The sequence below is a fragment of the Lathamus discolor genome, chromosome 6, assembly GCF_037157495.1.
Source record: "Lathamus discolor isolate bLatDis1 chromosome 6, bLatDis1.hap1, whole genome shotgun sequence".
Taxonomy (NCBI): domain Eukaryota; kingdom Metazoa; phylum Chordata; class Aves; order Psittaciformes; family Psittacidae; genus Lathamus; species Lathamus discolor.
In genome coordinates this window covers 53,523,520-53,547,240 of record NC_088889.1, presented here as the reverse complement: position 1 = coordinate 53,547,240, position 23,721 = coordinate 53,523,520, and the positions used below count along the sequence as shown (strand labels likewise).

At 47.1% G+C, this 23,721-nt stretch overlaps 1 protein-coding gene across 4 annotated transcripts in view; it reads right to left on the bottom strand.

The window, feature by feature from the left end:
• Positions 1 to 697: 697 nt before the first annotated feature.
• Positions 698 to 23,721, bottom strand: part of TSPAN32 (tetraspanin 32) — a 39,510-nt gene continuing 16,486 nt past the window's right edge. For 2 of the 4 annotated variants that reach the window (XM_065682765.1, XM_065682768.1), the window contains 5 exons: positions 13,647 to 13,748; positions 12,122 to 12,214; positions 10,473 to 10,556; positions 8,126 to 8,217; positions 698 to 1,208 (listed from right to left, as the gene is read on the bottom strand). In XM_065682765.1, coding sequence (XP_065538837.1) covers positions 1,115 to 1,208; positions 8,126 to 8,217; positions 10,473 to 10,556; positions 12,122 to 12,214; positions 13,647 to 13,748 — 465 coding nt within the window. In that variant the 3' untranslated portion in view covers positions 698 to 1,114. Of the gene's footprint in view, positions 1,209 to 4,696; positions 4,792 to 7,295; positions 8,218 to 10,472; positions 10,557 to 12,121; positions 12,215 to 13,646; positions 13,749 to 23,721 lie in introns of those variants that run through there. The other 2 variants (XM_065682766.1, XM_065682767.1) reach the window with 2 other exon arrangements.

Sequence of the window (23,721 nt, the reverse complement as noted above, 5' to 3'; positions counted from 1 at the left end):
TTCCAGCTATAAATATCAAAAGGAAAATACCCCCCAACCCTACACAAACACTGATAGGAGGCTGCATGAACCACAGAGCCTGTCGTGCATTAGTTCTCAGAAAAACTCTCAGAGGCACTGCTTGGAGAGTCTGTGTGAGGGAGAGGAAGGAACCAGCTGCAAACCGATAAGACCAGCAGCAGCAGCCCCACGGCTATGAAGGAATATGACTCTCAACTCAACCTCTGTGTGCTGGAGAGCGGGCAACCCCAGCTGCAATCACTGTCATGAAGTTGGCATTGAATCTGCTTCTGGGGAGCCTGGGATTGCTTCTTTTTTTTGTCACTGTTGCTTTTCTTTTCCTGCTTTCTGCCTTTTTTCCTCTTGTGCTGGGAAATGAAGGAAAATGGAAACCAAGAAATAAAGCTTTTCGTACCGTCCAAAAACTGTATTAGCAAACAATCTAGTTTGGAGCTAACACAGACCTGTTTCTGGGACTTTCCTTTGGGCTGTGTTGGAGCCCATCCTGTGCAGAGCTGAGGCACAGAAGTGGCTCTGACAGGGGGAGCAGGGGCACAGCCCCACCATCTCCTGCATCAAGAAGCTCCCAGTTAGAGGCTAAAACCTACTGGGTATAAACCGGGTTCACCCATCTGGCTGTACAAAGGAAGTCCTCTCCAAAACTTGGAAGTGGAAAAGGATTTCAAGATTTGTCCAAACATCTTTTTGTTTGCTTTGTTTAGGGTTGGTTTTATTATTATTTATTTATTTTAGGAGCTCAGCTGGGTACCTTTGAAAACTTTGACCTTGATGTACAGGAAGAAACTAACCACCACTGTGATAACAGTGTCAAGATAATACATACAGTTTCCCCAGATTATGTGTGATTTCAGGTGCTGTATTTTCATTTGTCACGCTGTACTATTTCCTGTACAGTCCATAAAGTACCAAAGCTGCATCTCAGAGACTCTCAGCGGCTTTATCAGCTCTTTATAAAATGCTGCTGTATAAATAAGTAGAACTAATTTGCACACATTCAGTTCAGGTATCGATGTCACATGCGGGTATCAAGTGTAAGCGTTATGAATAGGGCTGGTGACTTCCATCTTTGGGAGGATGGGCTTAGTTCGAGTGCTCAGCAGTGCATTGTGCTAATGCACACTTCTTCGCAGTGCAGGCAGCTGCAGGCAGGTCTGTGAAAAAGCCACCTACCTCCCAAGCCTTGTGTGCTGAAAGAGAAAAATAAACACTAAAAAAGTGGAAAAAACCCCAAACCCCATACCACAAATAGAATTCCTCTGCCCATTTGAATTTGCTTTTGCAATTGGGTTTGCAGACAGTGAGGCAGCAGAGAATGGAGGTGCTTGCAGTGGTTTTCCTCTGCCTGTTGGGCTTCTGTTGTTGGTGTTCTTGTGAACTGGTTTATAGGTCAGTTGTGATGCCTGTGGGTTTGGGGATAGCTGACCCTACGGGCAGGAGTCACCACAGTGTGTTAAAGCAGATGGCTTGAGCCTCCTCCCAGCCCTGGATTTAGCAAGCTGCCCCCTTACCAGCAGGACTCTGCAAACTCAGCCCCTGGGATTTTGATCCTGCTTCTCCCAGGGAGATGCCCGCAGCCTTCCAGCAGCTCTGCTTCAAAAGATCCTTGTGTTTTATAAAAGTGATGGAGGGGGATGAGGGCAGATGACAGACCCACATCCTCCCCACCTCGTATGCGTGCCTGGGGAGCTGGTGACCAGGCTGTGGAAGGATTAGCATGGAGGCAGGCTCTAAACACCTAACACCCAGGGTCTCCAGGAGATTTGGGAAAGTAGATGGGAGTCCCTCATCCACTGGGGACTGTGGGATGGCTGCTGATGTGGTAGTCTGGTTGCATGGCTTGGGCTTGCATGGCAATCCACCTGCCCTCCTCACAGCCAGCACAAAAATGATGGACAAACCACAAGAATAAAACACATGTAATTTTGTGGGTGAGGTCCTAGGTAGCTTTTAACCACTGCATCTTATTTTCTGTGAAAAATAAGACAGAAAGAGCCTAGATTTACAATTTACCTGTGCTGGTAAAAAAAAAAAAAAAACCCTAAACAATAGCAGCATCACCAAAAATCTTTAAATAAGACATTTAGAGCTGCATGAAAGAACCTCAGAAGTTTGTCCTGCAGGAGGATAATAGTCCCAGAGCGTGTAAGAATAACTTCCTAGGCAGCCAACACCCTGCCATACTGATTTTCAAGGCAGGGACCTGAACAAGGGCATGGCAGTGGGAAGGTGGATCTCCATCACCCCAGAAGAGGCTTGCCTTCACCCTTGAGTAGCCAGCCGATGGCCTCATTTTGAGTAGGAAAAATCGTGTCAAGAATCTCACCTGTGTTTCTAGGGAGACATCTCCAGAAGACCTTTTCTGTGCCCCAGCAGGAGCAGCTGGCAACTGCTCACCCAAAATTCCCTGTGCCCTGCTCTGCAAATTCAGCTGAAGAACAGTGATAGCCTGGGGAGGTTGTATCTGCCTGGCAGCCTTTGGGAGGCAGTGAGGCAAGCAGAAACCTGCAGCAGTGCCTGAAGTTTCTGCTTCTAGTCAACTCAACAAATGGTTCTTGTCTGCATGGTCTGTCTCTCTGCCATCTTTAAATATTTATGTCAACGTATCTATGGTGATGGGTTAGGTTATATAAGGAGGACAGGGAAGGGGAGGGTGGTGAGGAAGGACAGCATCGATTCCCACCGGAGTTACAGCAGAGGAAAAGCAAACCCAAACCAGTTTATGCTGTGCAGACACACTCCCTCTCCTCAGCTCATGAGCCTGCACAGTGAACATTCATTTTTCTCAGGGCATCAGAGAGGGCCAAGCTGCAGCTGAGCTTAGCTGCGCTTTGCAAGATGCCATGTGGGAGAACAAGAGCCCAGCCCATCGATGTAGAGAGCTTCTATTGTATAATCAATGTATAATTCATTAGTAGGTGAATAAAGACTGGAATAGCTTATTGCTGATCCAACAGGGCTAAAAAGAAAGTGAGCCCATCCATGAGCACGCTGGTGCACATGGGGGTTAAACAATAGCACTGGGTGATGCTGAGGGGAGAGAGGGGGGATTTTGCCTTGGGATAACATAAACAACTTAGCCAGCTGGCTGCCAGTGACTCCAGGGAGAGTGACACAGAGATATGCATCTTCCTGGCAAGAACGTTGGGAAGGACCTGTCCTTTTCACTTGCTGGAGTCTAAGGGAATGGCATCTGCTTAAACAAGAGAGTATTAGCTGTGGGTAGGCACCTCTTGGCTCATCTGAAAGTATTTTGTCCAAGATGTGCCGATGATTCCTTACAAGCTGAGCAATAGCCCTGCATGTCTTCCACATAAAGAGATGGGGCTTTTTTTCCTCACTGCCTCCTAGCAGGGGTAGATATGCAGATTGCCTCCAGGCACTAATGTATTTGACGGACCCCGAAAATGCCACATGACTAAAGACAGCACTGGGTTTGTGCTGGGGGTGAGATGTCCGGCATGGCGTGCAGTGGAGCAGCCTCACCACCATCAGGCCTGCAGCCAGTCACGGGTTTGGCAGCTGAGGCCGAAAGCTGCAAAACACACACTGCCTATGTTCTAACAAAACAGCCTCCGAGGCTGCTCTGGGGGTCCCCTCCTCACTCCTGCAGTCTCCCCCTGCTACGTTTCCCAGGGGACAGGGTTGATGCTCGCTGCCGGTTGCTCACTCCCCCAGAAGAGGAACTGCACAGTTAAGAAAAAGAAAAATCTCTTTTCACCCTACTACAGCATTTGACTCAAACAGAATTGCAATGACACGTCACGTGTGATGCGACCGTGTATTCAAAGCAGCTTCTGACCTTACCTGCCTTCAGCTGTGCTGGTGGAGTTCTCCTCTGTGGAGCATCTACCACTTCTGGCTGTATTATTACAGATAATAATACAGAATTATAGCCAGCTGCTTTTGCGAACAAATTGCTTGTGCACCTGTTGAAAATACATGTCTAGCAACTCTTTTTTCAGAAAATATCCTGTATGTCTGCAGCTCGGAAATGCAGCTTTACCTTGGCAAGAGATGGCTTCCTCACCACCCCAGCGCAGCAAGGATCCACCCAAGTTTGACAACCTACAGAACTTGCTGATACAGAACTTGCTCATACAGAACTTGCTCAGTGGCATCTCGTTTAGGAGCTTGCTGCAGACATGAGAGTTGTGCAGCAAAGGGGCTGTTGCATGAGAAAGTTGTATCTCGATGGCAGTGGAACTGGCAGTTGGCACACAGCCAATATGGCAGGGAACAGCAACATATTTTGGAGCCAAGCCAGCACATTGTGAGGCTGAACGATTCCCACTCTCCTTACCATCAAATCCCTCTAGAGAGTCAGCAAACTGCTTAATCCGTGCTTTTCACAAGTGCTCTGGGATCCTCAGGTTTTGTCAGGTACTGAAACATCTGCTTTGCGGAAGCGCTGAGCATCCTTGACTGCTGCGTAAAGCTGCACCCTGCTCACCTGCAATTCTCCATGAGCAGTACCTTGGAAAACAGCATCTGCTGCTGTTGGAGCAGGCTCTGAGAGAGGTCCCCTGACTCACAAGCAAGCTGTGGTCAGGCCACCCATGGGCATGCAGTAAGCCCCACGTAAAGCCTCAGGGGAAGTTAATGCTCACGCTGGCAGAGCAGGACCGGAGTGGTGCATGGGCAGCAAAGTTGGAAAGCAGCACAAAAGGCTTCTTACCACTGCCATGGCTGATGTTCCCCAGCCCTGCAGGCAATTGCCTGGCCTTAGTCTGCTTCCTCTTCCCAAGTCCTCAGCTACAGCTGGGGGTTTGTCTAAAACAAGAGAATAACTCATGAGCACAAGGTAATGCCTACCCATACAGAGGCCAAACTGCAACTGCTCAGGTAAACTTTGTGGAACTAATTGATGATTGTTGGGGCTTAACTGAAAACGAATTGGAGCCAATTCACAATTAAATATTTAATTTCACATCTTTGGTCTCTAGGTTGGTTTTTTTTTTCTTCCTGCATATGCCTACATAAATAGGGATTTTTTCCTACCAGAGCTTGAGTGTTGACATGCTTGTAACAACCAGCTTCTGCTTCAGCAAGCCCTAGTAAGGCTCACTGGTTCTGCAGGTGTTTCCTAGCCTGGCTGCTGGATTTGCATCCCCTCTGCTCATCTCCAAGCTCTTATCCCAATAAAACTTCTCTTGCTCTTCTCAACACTGGGTAAATCTCGGCGGTACTTACCAATAGGTTCCTGGAGTTTTGCTCCGGCTGCACAAAGAGCTGTAATTTGCCCATAGCAACCAGCAAATTAGGGACCAGCGAGTGCAAGCACATTGACTGCAGGACAGGGATTTTTTGTTGGCATAGGTGTAAAGAAACCTGTTCAACTCCCCCTTCCCCTGCCCCAGCTTTGCAGCACCCCTCCAGGCATCCCCTGGGTGCTGCCATTTCTACAACTGCAAACAAAAGGGTAACTCTGCACTCTTCTGCAGTAGGTTCCTAAAAAAGAAAAAGTTGAAGTTACCCACATTCCTGCTCCTTAAAATGACAGCAGGATGCCATTTTCTGTGCTACACACAGCACGAGCTCTGGTAGGAGAGTGTCTGGCCAGGTGGCTGCTCATTAAAGGTGCTGCTCCTTGCTAGGGAGCTCCAGTGGTGGGTGAAATGGCAATACAGATCATGAGAGCCAGCTAGTTGGGTGTCAGAGGAAGTAAGGGAACTTCCAGCTCCCTGGGAAAAAAATTGCATGCTTCCAGTCTGCTGGTGCTTGAGAAGAAGAAACAACAACTCTCCAGGTGCATTATTCCCTTTGAGAGATGGTTTGGTGCAGGTTGTGTTCTCTTCCCTGCCGCAAGCAGCAGAAATCATTACAGAGGTGTAAAAACAGCAGCTATGCACACACACCCTTACACGGCCACTGCTAGAGAGGTGCCTGCTGCTTCTAGTGACATTTCACTGACCATAAACGGTGCAAGGGAAGAGAGAGCTGGGGGAGGGGGATACAATAGCCTTTCAGGTTTATCATATGTATGCTATTCCTGTCTATAGTAATCTCAACGCCTAAAGCTTTAAGCAGACCTGGTGGTGAAGCTTTAACAAAGATTTCTTCTCCTTGTTGATAAGGCTTAAGCAGGTAACCCACAGCAATAACAGACTCCACTGATTCGCTTGATCTCCAGCGTAGAATATCATCAGGTGTCCAGCCAACACAGAGTGATGGGCAAGAGCTGACTACATAGTGTCTGAAAAAGTGAAACTGTAGAGATTTCTTTCATATAAATACTCCAGTCTTAATTGCTTGTGCCCTTAGGCATTTTCCCTGCCTCTGCTTGCATTAGTCCTCATAAAGTACCTGCCTGCTGCGCCAGCAGCTAGCCAAGGGTAGGATCAGGCTGATGAGCAGCTCCTTTTCCTCCAGAGGACCAATGCCATGCTCTCTCTCTTGGGTGCTAAGGCATGCTGCTGGGGCAAGCGAGCGCCAGCTGCCTGGGGAATATCTCTTCCCAGCACTGAAAGAATTACTGAGGGCTCTGCATGACGCAAACCCTGAGCAATGCAGGCAGCCTCGTGCACAGCAGAAAAGAGAAGGAATGATGGCCTTTTGCAAGAAATTCATCTTCACTGAAGCAACCATGAGTCACACAAGCTGCCAGCTGTGCTAAGGAATAACAATAGCGGTGGCCTGGACAATAGCAGCTGGAGCTCACAAGAGAGATTGTCTGTCACTGGGGAGAAATAAACTGGAATGTGGGTATGTTGGCAAGTGTATATCACCTCTAAATCCCTGCTAGACCAGGGCAGGTTGGTGACTGCTACAAGGTAGCTTGAGTAACATTCTGGAGCAGTTTGAACTTGATGCTGTTTACAATGAGGTCAATGGTGAAGCTCCGCTGGTTCCAAAGGAGCGGAACGAGGAGTGACAGCCTCCCCCCCGGTACAATTCCTTCCAACACAAGGTAATTGCAGCCATGTTAAAATACTAACCAGGTGCTGTAGGCTGTACTGCTATTCTTGTATGTGTAGCAGTCCCTGCCTGAGGGCCAGGACCTGTCCTGAAGTTCAGCACGGGGATTTCCACGTTTATCTCAATAAACAACTGCTACTTACTGTTTCTCTTGGCTAAAAGCCACAACAGAGGAGAGGGGTGAAAGCTGTAGTTGGTTCAAAAGACATTGCACATAGTCATATAGTTTACAGCAGGTTTTCCAGCAGGTGCTAAATCTATTGAAATGATGGGTTTCAGCTCAGAGGCAGCTCTGCCTCCTTGCAATGAGGGCAAAGCACACCAGGGAGCCATCATTTGAGCTAGACTGAGAGCTGATGGAGGCTTTTAAAATTTCTGTTTATTATTGATAAGGTGATAATGTAAAGAGAGGACATGGAGTTGGACATTGTATTGTTTGACCTGGCTGAAGATCAGTCCTGTTCTTTTATAGATTTAAACTTCAGACCTGCGTGTATGTGTAATATCAAAGTCCTTTTGTATTGCATAGCAGTGGTGTGGGTTAGTGAAGCTAGATAAACACAGAGCTAAAGATAGAAGTTGAACAAGCCCCTGTGAAACCAGTGTGGCATCAAGCTCTAGGAGGTTGACTACATGCTAGGAATTAAAAAATAATGGTGTACTGCATTAATAAAGAGGAATAACAGAGGTATGTGTCCATTTGTCTCCTGGTGAGTTGATCTGCTTCTCCAAGCCTAGGTGCATCATAGAATCACAGAATGGTTTAGAATGGGTTAGAAGTGACCTTAAAGTTCATCTCGTTCTAACCCCCCTGCCACGGGCAGGGACACCTTCCACTAGCCCACGTTGCTCCAAGCCCCGTCCAACCTGGCCTTGAACACTGCCAGGGATGGGGCAGCCACAGCTTCTCTGGGCAACCTGCTCCAGTTTCTCAGTCCTCCAGTGTGTCTCAGGCCTTGTTCGTTTCTGGCAAAGGTGTGGGACTGCTCCTCCTCAGAGCACCATCTGCTCTGACCAGCTCAGAAACGCACAACAGCTAGTAGTGCGGGAAGGGGAAATGCATGACACACACCCCACTGCCTGAACCCGTGTAAGGCCTTCCCAGGGGATCCTGTGTGTGACTTCAGACATCTTCCTGTGCCAAAAGCTGGCTCTGCCTGGTAGGGGTGCCCAGGTGATGGGTTTCTACCTCTCTCGCAGAATGTATTTGCCTTTCCTATCCAGGTTGCTGCTGAAGTGGATGGAGAACCAGAGGAATGAAGTCAGGATCATTCCGTAAACCTAAAACGAAATACATGAGATGGGCACACAATTAAATGCTGAACTGATTGTGACGTTCTATTTGTGCAAATAAGCGATCATAAGTGCTGCCTATTAGTCCACTTGGCGCTTCTGAATTTATGTAGTGGGAGTTCTTGAGAGCTGTTTTCTGGTAGAACGGTGAGCACCAATTGGAGGGGAAGAGGAAGAAAAAAAGATAAAAAAAAAGACCAACACGCGGTTAAAAAGCATCTGATAAGAATTAGCACAGTACAGCTCAAACCTGGCCCTGAAAATACCAAGAAATGAGATGAAACCAGGAAATTCAGATTTCAAATTCTGACCACAAAACATTTCTCTATGCAAACAAACTGATCTCTCTCTTAATAACATCCTTTTGTAAAGAGAACAGAGGGAGAAACACCTAAACCAAACCAAACCAAAACATAACAAAACCCCCAAACAATCCTCATGTATTGTTTGGAGTAAAAAAAATCCCAACAAAACAAAACCAAAATCCCTTAAAGTCTAAACCCCCCCCCCCCATGCACGTGCACACTTGAGAACGCAGAGGACAGTACATTTCCTCTGTATTTTAACATTCTCCCTGATAGATCACACACCAGGATTACACAGGCAACATATCAAAGGCAAGGCTGCTGTGGGAAGGATAAACAAGGTCTGTAACCACGTGCTTTTCCCCAAAAGCCTCTGCCTTAACGTGCAAGTGCCTTTGCTTGTGGATTGATTGCATTGTTGGCTGAGGAACAGTGACATCAGAGCAGCTATAGCCCTCATTGCATGCCTCCCTTGCATCCTGCCATCACAATAGTGAACTGTGCAGTGAGACTTCCTCTAGGACACACTTTAAAGAGAGCTGCCTTATCTGGCTATAGCATCAAGCTGTGAAGAAGAGATATATATAATAAAACCCGCTCCCACTTTTGTCTGAATATAGCTGCAGTGAATTTCCTCCTATACCTAAGAAAAATTAGAAAGTGACACCATGTATTCACACATGACTTTACATTTATAGAGCCATAGCAATGCCTGATGGTTTTCCTAATTTACTAGTAGCAGTATAAAACACAAAAGGGTTTGTTCCTCTGGGTTTTATTTAGATGAAGAAAAGTCTTCTAACTCATAATTGTGCCAAGGCAGACAGAAGGAATTAAACAATCTCCAAAGGCACATTCAGTCAAAAAAGGTTGCCCCAGCTGGAGAGCAGCATGGAGATACCACAGCAGCCCAAACCTCCCTTCTGAGTGAAGAAACAAATCTCTTGGTGTGTACTTTTTTCTGGTGTGCTTCATCACACATGCAGGGACCCTGTGTAGAGGTAATTACAGCAATACACCTCTGCCAAGCATGCAAGCAGGCTTGTTTTAATTAGCACTCTCCAGCTCTGAAGGGACATTCCCCATGCGGCCATTGAGCTCCCTCACCACCTAAGGACATGTTCCTCTTGCAGTATCTTGTTTTTCCTTTTGTCTTCCCCCAAATAAGACTCACAAATTCAGTACAGAGCCTTTCTACCCAAATCATCTTACCCCTTCTCTGCAAGATCCTCCTTCAAAGACGGTGCCTGGGAGCCCAGGCAACATGCTACTCTCCTCTGCTGCTTACAAGCCTGTGCTTTACCCACCCACTGCCCAAGATGCATCTTCCTGCGCTTATTAGTGGTCATTAAGAGAATGAGACCTTCCCTTCCTGCACAGCTCTCCAGCTCCACTACTGGTGCTCAGTAGCTTTCAAGACCTTCCAGCTCTGGCCAAACAAAGCGACTTCCCGGGCTGAGCTGGGAGGCAGCCAGTGAGTGCTGGGCAAGGAGAGGCAGCAAGTTTTCTAATACAGAGATTTTACTGCATCTCCTTTTCCACAGCTACTGCCGGCTTCCAACCTGATCTGCAAGCCCTGCACCAGGTGACACAGCATCTCACTTGCAGGAGAGGATGCACAGGCAAACCTGGGTGGGTGAAATGCTGCTGCTGCTGCAGCCAGCTTGCGCTGCTCCCCGCTCCCATCTGTCATGCCTGGTTTGGTCAGAAAAACCAGGTAGCAAGGCTATTCCTGCAGGAGAAAACCTCCATCCATCCACCTGCATAAGACAGGTCCTGGCCCTTTCATAATTTCCACAATGCAGTCCACCACTGCTTGTTTCTCTACCCCAGTCTCCAAAATTACCCAAAATTCTAGCTTCTGGAGGCTAATTTCGGATACGTTTCCATGCTGGAGCCTGCCTCTTGGGGCCAAAGTGAGAAGGAACAAACAGATACCGTGAAGCCAATGGTGATGCCCAGGAGCGTGGTGACAAAGTCCATGTGCTTCTTCAGGAAGAACTGGATCTCTTGGAGGCAGTCCTGGGGAGAGAGAGACCCTTTGCAGTGCAGCAGCAGCTTTGTGGGGCTTTGTCCCCACAAAGAGCACTTGCCACAACCCCAGACAGAAAAGGAAACAAGGAGGATGCAGCATTGCACAACTGGGCTGCTGTGTGATCAGCTCTCCTTTATCCTGCTGCTGGCTGCAACATGGGAAGACAATCACCGGCAGTGTATTTCCTATTGCTACAATACACCAATGATATCCTTAGTATGATGTGTTTCGGACTGTGGGGGATTTGTGCATGTACAGGTAAGTGTGGTCATGCAAACTTTTTTTTGTTTCCAGCCACTGGAAAATGGAAAGAGGGAAAAGGCAAGACAGAAAAGCAGAGCACACCGTAATGCTAAATACGTTCCTCAAAGACACTAATGAACTGCTCAATTTCGCAAGTTGTTGCAAGCATTAATATACATTAGCTTTAAGCATGCCAGCAGCCCCACGGAAATCCAGGAGGTGTTAGCCAAGACAGCCATTTAAAAAATGCAAGAGACTGCCCTTGATGAAGTGATTTGCAGAGTGAAGTAAGAGCACACAAAGCCAGGAGTGAATGCAGTGCAGCTACCAAACACTGCGGTTCTCTGGGCTGCAAAATGCATCCCCCCAGCCCACCTCCTCTGGCTCCCTACCGGAGGGAACACAAAACTCTGGGGGGAAGGAGGGGAACAGTCACCCATATAGTGCCTGGTTTAACTCTGCTCTCCCTTCCTGCTCTTTGAGCTCTTTGGTCTATTCTGCCCCTGCTTCCTGGAGGCAGTGCTTTGAGAGGCTGCCCCACTGGCTGACGCATGCCTGCGCATCACGGTGTCCTGTTAGTGTGTGACATCTTTGCCTAACAACAATGTTTTTGTATAGCTGTAGCAACACGGTTTTGTTTCCCATCAACACACATATTGATGCTGGAAGCTTCAGCTACTTCAGCTGATTTGGCTACTCCTGAGGAAGAAAAATCATTATACAATAGCTTTGCTCAGAGAGTATGAAGTCTACGTTATGGCTTCAACACAGAGGCAGTCTAACACTGGTGCCTTCTCCATCAACCTCACTGAGCCACTGAAAAGAGGAGGAATGAAGTATACTTGATGGAGCTACTGCTGGGCATCAACACTGCTTCATGAGGTGCTCATCCGAGTACTTATTTAATGCCCTGGGAAAAAGCAATTACAGCAAATTCCATGTTTATTGTTAGTGCGACACTTCTGAAGCCTCAGAAAGTAGTGTCAAGTGGAAAAGTCCAACGTGAGCTCAGACACATGCCATGGTTTCTCACACTCTGCATATGCAGGAGATGAGGAGGAAGCTGGAGGGAAGTGACAGGCTGCAAACACAGGCATTATGAAGGGTTTCTAGAGCTGCAAAAGAAACCACATCTGCAAGTCTGACACCTGTGATCCCCCGGGGCTCCTCCTTACTGAAACAACAAAACCCCATCATAACTGACCCCCAACCAAAGTAACCCCAAACTGTGGAAAAGCCACAGTTCTCATTAACAACTACGGAGTAGCAGCACAACCCCACTGTGTGGACAAGGAAACCTTTCCCTTACCTGTCCAGCATCATTTGCCTGGCCGGGTGGGCATGTCTTGCTCTCAACGTTGGTTGTATCCCCAAATGGAGAGTGCTTCCCACAGCACAGGAACTGGAAAAAAAGGGAGAGATCTGCCAGACACACACGGGAGCTCTCTCCTTGACATCAGCTGACACAGCAGAAGGTGTCAGTGATGGGCCACACTTCCCTCCTGCTGCCACAGGCAGGGCTATACAAGCAGGGCTGCAAGGAGCGAAGTATATAGGTATGCAATCAACAACTACAGCAATGGAGGTTAAATTCAGAGGACGCACATGGATCTGGCCCTGAATTTGCCTGTGCTTTTTCAGGCCTGCTGCCTGAGGCTGGGGCCAAGCCCTCCCTCCATGGTCACACCAGCTCTCACAGTTGCTAGTCTGGAAAACCCAGGGATGCAAGGACTCCAGTGTTTGTTATGGGCTGGGAGGATCCCCAGCAACACCCACTATGGAAATGGCTTCCTATAGCTGGGGTGAGCTGGCCAGCTTGGAGCTCTAGCAAGGGGATGCCCATGGGAGTAGAGGGACTGTTTCTCCATCAATTAAAGTAGCTAAAATAAGCAACTGATGAACTGATGAAGTTGGGTATTGTGCCTGGTTCTCCTTGACAAGCAGGACTCTGGGTGTATTGCTCCAAAAGTCTGCAGAGCAAGCACCACTCTGGCTGGTCATGGCTGAGGGACACCACCATCATCTCAGTGAGAAACATTTGCCCTTTTTTGTGTTTTGAGAAGCATGGATGAAAACAGCTTCAGAAAGTGCTTGTTACAATGATTTAATAAAACACAGGAGGACAAAGGGAGTTGAGTGGGAGGTGGATGTAACAGCATCTCCTTTACTCAGCAGGAACTCAGGAGTTTCTCACCGTGGGGGACACCCTCACTTATTTCCTGTGGCTTTGAGGGCAAATATCCTCCCTGTACTCTGGGCCACCACCCTTGCCCACCTACCAAGCTAAAGAGAAGTCCCCTGCCCCAACAGCACCCCAGGTGGTAGTTTTTGGGAGCTTGCTAGCAATCTCCAGCATTGCAAGAGGCCTGGTAGCCTCCAGTACTCCTCAGTCATAGGCTCAGGGATAAACAGAAATAACCAAGTGCAAGTACTTCTGCTAGACAATGTGGAATTCTCTCCCTCTCTCTGCCTGTCCAGGGACGCAAGAGGTGTATGTCCACTTTCTTGTACCACAGATAGGGAACACGGCAGAGGGCCTGCTTAGACAGACAATATGTATAACAGTTACTGTGCAGCAGCACTGATGATCTTGCATATGAGTGATGCTCAAGGAGGAAGCCCTCTCCTGTTGATAATCTGGTTGGTCAGACCTGGGAGAGGAAGAGTAGAAGGGAGGAGCAGACTTCTTAGCAGGCTGAAGTACTCTGTTCCTGAGGGAAAATGAGACTGCAGCATCCATGAGGCAGAGCACAGGCATCAGACCCAGCCTGCTGAAACCTTGGGAAGATACCCCAGGGCAAGGTTTTCTGCTAAGGCTGAGAAAGACAACTTACTACTTTGTGGATGGCAGTCAGCTCGTGCCTCCTGAAGCTGGAGGCGTTCCTCCTCACTTCCTCATACACAAGATCATACACATCCATCATGCTCTCTTCCACCTGCAATGAAAGAAGAGATCTGTACACACAAAACACAGGCACAGTTGTCTCTGGAGGGAGAAACACTCTTGCATCCCCCCAGAAGCTCTTTATATGACTACCTATGAATACCTAGGAGCTATTATATGACTACCATGTAGCAGCAGGAGCTGGTTATGACCTCCAAGCACCAAGGGGCACCTAAAACATGGCAAATCCCATGAGAGAGACTGTGATACTGCATGTGTACCACCTTATGCTTTGCATGGACACTTTAGCATCGCACCGAGCTCTCACCAGCTGACAGCTGGAGCTTTTCGCCAGTTTTGGATTTAGTGTCAGAGAAAACTCGGGTGCCTGTGACCAGTGTGCCTCTGATTTCCTCTGCCAGGAAGGGAGGACACCATCTCCCCATCCTGATGTCACTGTGAGGACAGGCACACATGACAATGAGGAGCTAAAATATGAAGGTGAGAGGGCCTCAGAAAGCTGGTGTTATCCCAGTGACAAAGCAGTTTCCCTGAATAGGGCCAAAAAAACCCGGAGTGATTCAGTGGTGAATCAGATCGTAAATATTTACCCAATGTGTGAGAACTTGCAGCCTGACAGATCCCAGCCAGTTGAAGAAAAAAATACAATTGCCTTCAGTGCCTGGAGTCAAACCTCTATTTCTTGCTTTCATATTCCCTCATTTGCACAGCGGCATCGATCTGAGGGGGCCTGCAGGCAGCATTTGGCTTCCAGGAGGGAAAATCTATCTGTGAGATGGATGGAGTGAGTGGCCACACAGAGAGAGACAGGCACCCCAGGAGCAGAGCCATCTCTCCTGAAAGTGAGGCTTTTCAGCTCAGTCTTAAGGGGCTGAACTTGGAAATTGCTCGGGGGGGGGAACCGCAACACTGTCTCCTCAGGGGTGAAACCAGGGTCATTCAAGGTGATTACAGCCATCACTGCAATACTGCTCTACTCTGCTTGGCTGCCCAAAATGCAATCAACTGACAGAGGCGGATAACCAGGGAGCAGAGAGAGACGGGTTGAGAAGATTACTTGTATCCAACTCATCTCTCTGCCACCAAGTATAGAGTTTAAAAGCTTACATCAGAAAATATTCCACAGCTATCATGGCATAGAAATTGAGTGGCTTGGGAGTTTCTCAGCGTTTATCTGCAGCAAAGCTGCCACTGCTCCAGGATGCTCCATCACTTGACACAGTGCAATTTGTAGGTGAAGCAGAAGCAATCCAGCTTAAATAAGAGGTCCGATGATGGAGGTACCACAGATATTCTGAGCCAAGGAAAAAGTCCTTCCCAACAAGATGCACTATGCTAAGCTTTCCCATGCAGGTAAGGATGGAAAATGCTCATTTTGTCATTCCCATGTATCAAAGTGCATCTAGTGGGGTGTGCAGCAGTAAGAGAGGATCTCTAGCAGACTTGTGCACCATCCTTCCCCTGAGCAAGCCTTAAACCCCAATAAAAAGGAGAATATCCAAGGTTTTCTGACTCCCTGTGGGACACAAACCAGCTTTCCATCAGCAGCAATGAAATAAATGGATTCAATAAAAAGAGTGTCCATTTCCACTGAAGAATTGAATAAAGAATAATGAAAAAAGAATAATCTTTGGACCTCCTCCTGTGGCCTCGTGTTGCTAAGGAAGGAAGAACAGAGCAGCTGTCTCTCTAACCCAAGAAATTATTATATTTCAAATATCCCAACCCCAGTTTAAAATACAGGAATAAAGATATTTTATGTTGTGACAACACACAAATAGGTCTCAGTAAGGTAGTGGTGTTGAATATGCAATTTTCTCATTTTTATATTTAACATTAGGCTCAGGATGCTGACCTTCCCTACAAAAGGCCTACATGCGGATGACTTAAAAAACTTAAAAATTAAGAAAGGCTTCAGTCAACTTGCTAGACTTCGGCACGGGTTCAAGTGTTGAAAGCAATCCAGAAGTTTAACCACTTGTACAGATCTACTAAACTCTGGGCCAGGAAATGTTGGGTTAGGTAGTTTTAAGCCTTTTGCCTTGGCTGGACTTGTTCCCCAAAACCTCATGAAAACTGGTAAAAATGCTCAATTGCAGTGAGTTTTGGGCTGGATCTGGCTGCTTACTTTACAATCATATTCAAGTTAAACCAAGGGAAGATGAGACTTTGTCCAGTGATGTTTCATCTAGGACAAGGGGCAATGGGTGTAAACTGGAGCATAGGAAGTTCCACGTTAACATCAGGAAGAACTTCTTTACTGTAAGAGTGCCAGAGCACTGGAACAGGTTGCCCAGGGGGGTTGTGGAGTCTCCTACACTGGAGATATTCAAGGCCCGCCTGGACAAGTTCCTGTGTGATGTACTGGAGGTTACCCTGCTCTTGCAGGGGGGTTGGACTAGATGATCTTTTGAGGTCCCTTCCAACCCTTGGGATTCTGTGATTCTGTGATTCTGTGATCTGCAATGATAGTCACAGGCTCCCTAGCAGCAAAGCAGGCTCTTGACAATGCCACCAGAACCAATTCACTATGCAGGGAGGTCAATGCTCATTATGTGTTTTGCACTGATAAGAAAACTCAGGGCCCACCTGAGGCTTATGTCCTCCTCAGCAGCTTCTCTGGCGATTGTGCTGCACAAAGCAACCTGGGAGGAAGGCAGGTGAGCTGCCCAGATGTTGGCAGCTGCCAGACTGGTGAGCTCCTGCCAACTGCATAAAACCATGAGAGTATCAATTTGATCATGAGAGGTCCTGCCTGACGCAGTGGTGGATGTGTGAACCTTCCTCCTTGTACCGTGCAAGGACATAGAACACTGAGACTAAAGCTGTTTGAAGGATAAGAGTGAATAGGAAAGAACTGAAAGAACAAGCAAGAAGGAGGACCCGGGTAATTATAGACTGGTCAGCTTTACCTCCTTCCCTGGAAAGGTGATGGAACAACTTATTCTTGACTCCATCACTAGGCATATCAAGGATGAGGGGGTCATTAAGAACAGCCAACATGGTTTTACCAAGGGGAAGTCATGTTTGACCAACCTTATAGCCTTCTATGAGGAAGTGACTAGGTGGAGGGATGATGGTAGAGCGGTAGATGTAGTTTTTCTTGATTTCAGTAAGGCATTTGATACTGTCTCCCACAGCATCCTCATAGATAAGCTAAAGAAGTGTGGGCTTGACGATCAAGTAGTGAGGTGGATCGAGAACTGGTTGAAAGGAAGAAGGCAGAGAGTTGTGGTCAATGGCGCAGAATCTAGCTGGAGGTCTGTGACTAGTGGAGTTCCTCAGGGGTCGGTGCTGGGACCGGTGCTGTTTAATATTTTCATCAATGACCTGGATGAGGGAACTGAGTGCACCCTCAGCAAGTTTGCTGATGACACAAAACTGGGAGGAGTGGCTGACACACCAGAGGACTGTGCTGCCATTCAGCGAGACCTGGACAGGCTGGAGAGTTGGGCGGGGAGAAACTTGATGAAATTTAACAAGGGCAAGTGTAGAGTCTTGCATCTGGGGAAGAACAACCCCATGTACCAGTACAGGTTGGGGGTTGACCTGCTGGAAAGTAACGAAGGGGAAAGGGACCTGGGGGTCCTGGTGGATAGGAGGATGACCATGAGCCAGCAATGTGCTCTTGCGGCCAAGAAGGCAAATGGCATCTTAGGGTGCATTAGAAAGGGAGTGGTTAGTAGGTCAAGAGAGGTTCTCCTCCCCCTCTACTCAGCCTTGGTGAGGCCGCATCTGGAATATTGTGTCCAGTTCTGGGCCCCTCTGTTCAAGAAGGACAGGGAATTGCTTGAAGGAGTCTAGCGCAGAGCCACAAAGATGATTAAGGGAGTGGAACATCTCCCTTATGAGGAGAGGCTGAGGGAGCTGGGTCTCTTTAGCTTGGAGAAGAGGAGACTGAGGGGTGACCTCATCAATGTTTACAAATATGTAAAGGGTAGGTGTCAGGATGATGGAGCTAGGCTTTTTTCAGTGATATCCAGTGATAGGACAAGGGGCAATGGGTGTAAACTGGAGCATAGGAAGTTCCACGTTAACATCAGGAAGAACTTCTTTACTGTAAGAGTGACAGAGCACTGGAACAGGTTGCCCAGGGGGGTTGTGGAGTCTCCTACACTGGAGATATTCGAGGCCCGCCTGGACAAGTTCCTGTGTGATGTACTGTAGGTTACCCTGCTCTTGTGGGGGGGTTGGACTAGATGATCTTTTGAGGTCCCTTCCAACCCTTGGGATTCTGTGATAACAAAGCTATGGCAAAAAATTGCTCCAGCTGTTGGAAACAATAAAGGAGGAAACCACAAGCGGTCACCAGCTCTACTACAGTGATAGTGATGATGATAGGACTCAATTTGGGAGGCCAGGTCTACTGGGGGCTGGTGGAGCTGGTCTGATGAAGCGAAAGAGCAGTTTTGGTAGCAGGTTTGCCAGGCTGGTCAAGAAAGCTTTAAACTAGATGTGTTGGGGGAGGGGGGCATCATTACATTCCAACACTCCCAGTCAGTTGCTAGCATCTATAATAAATGCTTGGAGCAATGTAGAGATATTCCAGCCACTCCAGCCAATGAGCTGGGTTCATTTGGAACTCGGCTCAGATGCCTCTATACAAATGCCTGTAGTATGGAGAACAAACAAGAGGAATTAGAAATGTGTGCACGTCTACAGGGGTATGATATAACAGGCATCACAGAAACATGGTGGGATGGCTCCTGTGACTGGAGTGTTGGAATGGAAGGTTACAGGCTCTTTAGAAAAGACAGGCCCAGCAGACGGGGAGGGGGAGTTGCTATTTATGTCAGTGATAGGCTGAAGAGTATGGAAAGACAACTTCCTTCTTCAAGTAATAGAGACAAGGAGAGGTGCCATGCTTGACCTCGTGCTCACCAACAGGGAGGGGCTGGCTGGAAATGTGATGCTCCAGGGCAGCCTTGGTTGTAGCAATCATGAGATGGTTGAATTCGAGATCCTCAGGACAGTGAGAAGAGCGTGCAGCAAACTCACTGCCCTGGACCTCAAGAGAGCAGACTTTGGCCTCTTCAAGAACCTGCTTAGCAAGGTTCCATGGGATATAGCCCTAGAGGGCAGGAGGGCCCAAGACTGTTGGTTGATATTCAAGGATCACCTGCTACAAGCTCAGGAGTGTTGTGTCCCAACTAGAAGGTGCTTGGTGACAGCCAGCATGGCTTCACTAAGGGGAAATCCTACCTGACCAATTTGGTGGCCTTCTATGATGGGGCTACAGAATTGATGGATAAGGGTAAAGCAGTTGATGTCACCTACCTGGACTTGTGCAAAGCGTTTGACACTGTCCCACACGACATCCTTGTCTCTAAATTGGAGAGATACTAATTTGATGGATGGACCACTCGGTGGATAAAGAACTGGCTGGATGGCTGCACACAAAGAGTTGTGGACAATGGCTCGATGTCCGGCTGGAGACCGGTAACGAGTGGTGTCCCTCAGAGATCAGTGTTGGGACCGGTCTTGTTTAACATCTTCGTCACTGACATGGACAGTGGGATTGAGTGCGCCCTCAGCAAGTTTGCCAATGACACCAAGCTGTGTGGTCCAGTTGATATGCTGGAGGGAAGGGATGCCATCCACAGGGACCTTGACACGCTTGTAAGTTGGGCTGATGCCAACCTTATGAAGCTCAACCACAACAAATGCAAGGTCCTACACCTGGGTCGGAGCAATCCCAGGCACAGCTACAGACTGGGCAAAGAAGAGATTCAGAGCGGCCCTGCAGAGAAGGACTTGGGGGTGCTGGTCGATGAGAAAATGAACATGAGCTGGTAGTGTGCGCTTGCAGCCCAGAAAGCCAACTGTATCCTGGGCTGCATCAAAAGGAGAGTGACCAGCAGGTCGAAGGAGGTGATCCTGTCCCTCTGCTCTGCTCTTGTGAGACCTCACCTGGAGTATTGTGTGCAGTTCTGGTGTCCTCAACATAAAAAGGACATGGAACTGCTGGAACAAGCCCAGAGGAGGGCCACGAGGATGATCAGGGGACTGGAGCACCTCCCGTATGAAGACAGGCTGAGAAAGTTGGGGCTTTTCAGCCTGGAGAAGAGAAGGCTGCGTGGAGACCTCATAGCAGCCTTCCAGTATCTGAAGGGGGGCTACAGGGATGCTGGGGAGGGACTGTAGTGATAGTGATAGTGGTAACGGGTTAAAACTTAAGCAGGGGAAGTTTAGATTGGATATAAGGAGGAAGTTCTTTACTGTTAGGGTGGTGAGGCACTGGAATGGGTTGCCCAGGGAAGTTGTGAATGCTCCATCCCTGGTGGTATTCAAGGCCAGGTTGGATAGAGCCTTGGGTGACATGGTTTAGTGTGAGGTGACCCTGCCCATGGCAGGGGGGTTGGAACTAGATGATCTTAAGGTCCTTTCCAACCCTAACTGTTCTATGATTCTATGGTTTTATGATTCTATGATGATGCTTGTTATCTTCAGGTACATAATGACTGCTAAAGACTTCACTTGCACCGTGTTTCTGAGCTTGATTGTGAGTTGGCTTCTCAGTTATTTACTGGTCTTCTCAGTTATTTACTGGTCTTTTTCTCCATTTTGTAAAGCAACCTAAAAGAACTGATAGCACAAAGAATTAAATGGAAAATGCTTGTAGCAGTAATTTTCTCTTAGAATGTGTGTCTGGACAAGCCTAAAAGTACAATTTGCTGATTAGTTGTGCTCAGTATTTCTATCTATCAATTATATCTAGCATTTACATCCAACCATTATCTGAATGCACTATTCAGATGCTAGTAAGGGAATATCAAACTACAAAGCCATTTTTTAAAGGTGTGAATTGACTGTAGTTCTTGTACATCATCTTTCTGATTTTTGCTAGGATCATTTGATTTCGAAGGGGAGAACTGCTGTCTTCATACAACACATCAGTCTGTTTTCAAAGAGTACTGAAGAGATCTTTATCATTTAAATGTTTCAGATGTAGGTATAAAGTACTAAATCTCAGTATTTATCACTGGCTGTTTCCTTCTTTGTGGGAGACTGTGCCACAGAACACACAAGAGGTCTGCTTTAAGGAGAAGAGACATACAAGAGCAAAAGATTGCACTAATGAACCATCACCTTAGCAACTTTTCTGCCTGGGATGTATATCCTCAGAGCTGTAGCTGAGCTCTGAAGCACTGGTCGCACATGGCAGCATCTATCCAGGCCAAATGCCCTGCTAACTCATGCATGCCTTACAAGATAAAAAACAAAACCTGAAAGAATAAGACAGTCAACCAGATGATTTCACAACCTATCCTTATCTGCAACATAGTTTTATACAGCAGATGTAAGTTCATCCCTGTATCTTCCTTTGTTCTGGGACATAACACAGTGAAGAGCTAGCCTGTAGCACTGCTTCGCACTCAGTTGCTACCCGCAACAGATTCCCATTGCACACTCAACCAATGGGCTACTTTGAGTCCATTCCCTCAAAATTATTTTCTTTTCTTGTTTCTTATGTCAGGTGTTTGAGAAAAAAATAATAATAATCGGGGTGCTTTCTTCATGGTTAGGCAACAGGATGCTTTTTGAGTTTCAGCGGTTATGCCGATTCTGTTATTAACATGCTTTAAGAAAAACACAGCTGTACCCCATCCCTTAACTCAGACTGTAGTTAGCACACAATAGACCAATACAGCTGGAGAAGACTGAGCTTCTTTTTAAGAGGTTTTACACTCCACAAACACATAAGGATCATTATGGTTAAGTGGATTTTCCTGTTCCCAGTGACATGTTGTGACCCACTGCTGGAGGAGTATTACTGGACACAGCTCTCCCTTGGAAGATGCTCGTCAGCGAAAAATACCAAGAGCTGAAGATGAAGCATCAGCTGGATTCTAGCTTAAGAAAAAACTCCAGGTGAAGCAGTATGGAGGTCACACCTAAGAACAACTATTTTCCTGGAAGAAGATGGGTGAAATGTTCCAGCCCTAAATTAGTAAAATAATTGCTGCCTCCCATTTCTGCCTGCATTCCTTAATGAAACACTCATTTGGGGATTATATTGATGGGTTGCTGGATACAACAAATGGAAAATCACCACCAAGATTGATGAGGCTGACTCAGTGCAGTCGGTTTTTTCACTTAAAGTAAAAAAAAAAAAGGAAGGAATTTTGAGATTGTTTATCATCCTCTAAATCCTTTTTCCCCCAAGAAGCAGAATTTATGCCTGCAGGAAGGCATTTACTGTAAACCATTAGTGTTCTTACCCTTGGCTATTAGAAACTAAAGCAAATTTCAGTCTTACCTCCTTCAGGAGGAAAATTGACATTCCTGACTCAGGTTATTTATCAAGGATAATTTTTACCTGTAACTGGATTTGGAACAGAAAGATCAGACAAGGAGGTCAGCCTTCAGTTCCTGATCCCTTTGCAAACCAGAGTATCAATGAATCCTGCTGCCAGCAAATGCCTGTGCCTAGGCAACCTGAGCTAGTCACTTAGCTTGGAAATTGGAAACTAACATTGGAAAACTAACGTAGACTGGTGTCAAGAACAACGGACTGAGACTTACTCAGTGAACCATCTTTGCAACAGCAGCCAAAATTCCCTCTGCAAAGCTGGAGCTCAAGGACAATATAGTGAAAGGAGATGTCAGGATTATCTCAAAGACAAGTCTGTCTCTTTTCTGCTTAACAGGAACATCCTCGACAAAGCAGAGCAGGAAGAGCAGCACAGCAAGCAAGAGGGGGATCCTTCTCTCCTGTTGCTTTTCATGCCTTTGAGGTACCAAACGAAGCATATGTGCTGCAGCCTCAGAAAAAACGGCAACCTCAGCACTTGATGTTCTTTCAGGGTCACCAAGAAGGATACACTGACTAGCATCACTCAGGAATATCCCTTCAGCAGTGGCTACCGCAGACTCCCTTGCTTAGCTATGAACTGCAAGTTAGTCAGTTAAGATGGGAAACTGGAATAAAGTGGTTAATTCACTCAAAATCCCTCCTTGCTGCAGTAAAAAAAAACCCACCACATGTCTACATTTTGCTACCTCCGTCTTCCCTTTCCTCCCTGGCATTCAGAAATGAACACCTTCACAGCATGTCAGAAATGGGGTTAAAGGAGGAAGATGCAACTGCTTGGGTTTCAACAAGGCAATGGTGCAACTGCAATGAAATAGAGGAGGTAAAACTGCTCTGGGCACTTTAGCCAAGTAGTAGAGCAATTCCCACCACTTGGACTGAGCACATGGTAAGATGGGCTCCTCCTCACCCCCTGCTCGACCAGGACATCATTGCCTTATCCAACGCAGTCATTACAGCTTGTTGCAGCTTTGTACTTCCTTCACAGCTCCCTCCTCTCCAGCCTTCCTCAAGCCAGTCAATCCCAGTGGCAGACATACATCCAGTGCTGCAAACCAGAGTGGCCTTTGAAGCCCTCCATAGAAAACTGCACAAGGTAAGAAGGTGCTGCTCCCCCCGACTGGTGGTGGTCATTGAACGGCTCAAGCAAGAAGACTCAGATGAGGCTTTTAGCAAAATGGTTTTCACTTTTTCTTTTCAATATCTATCTATCTAAATATAAAGATTATATATCTATATATAGATATGTAAACATATATATATGGACTTCCCCCCACTGTCTGGTTTTGAAAGAGGACCAGACAAACCCTGACCATCTTATGGTCTATCACTGAGGGAATACACAGAAGGAGAAAAACCATCTTAGAACAAAAAAATCAGGAAAAGAAAAGCCTTACAAATCTGTTTACTTCTGATCCTAGCGCTTCCATCAGGTCCTTGCACAAAATATTTAAAACAAGGAAAGTGCTGAGCTATTGCACTCTCACCTCCTCCTCACTTCCCATCTCCAGGTCTCAAAAAGAACAGCAAAACTCTAGCTGCATGGGTGTTATACATCCCACTCAGACAGCAGGCAGGGGTGCATCAGAACCATCTCTGTGATACCTGGATTCAGCCAGGAGCATCACTTTGTGATTTTGGCAGAGCACCAAATACTTTACAGGGAAGTACAGAAAAGCCAGGCAGAAGT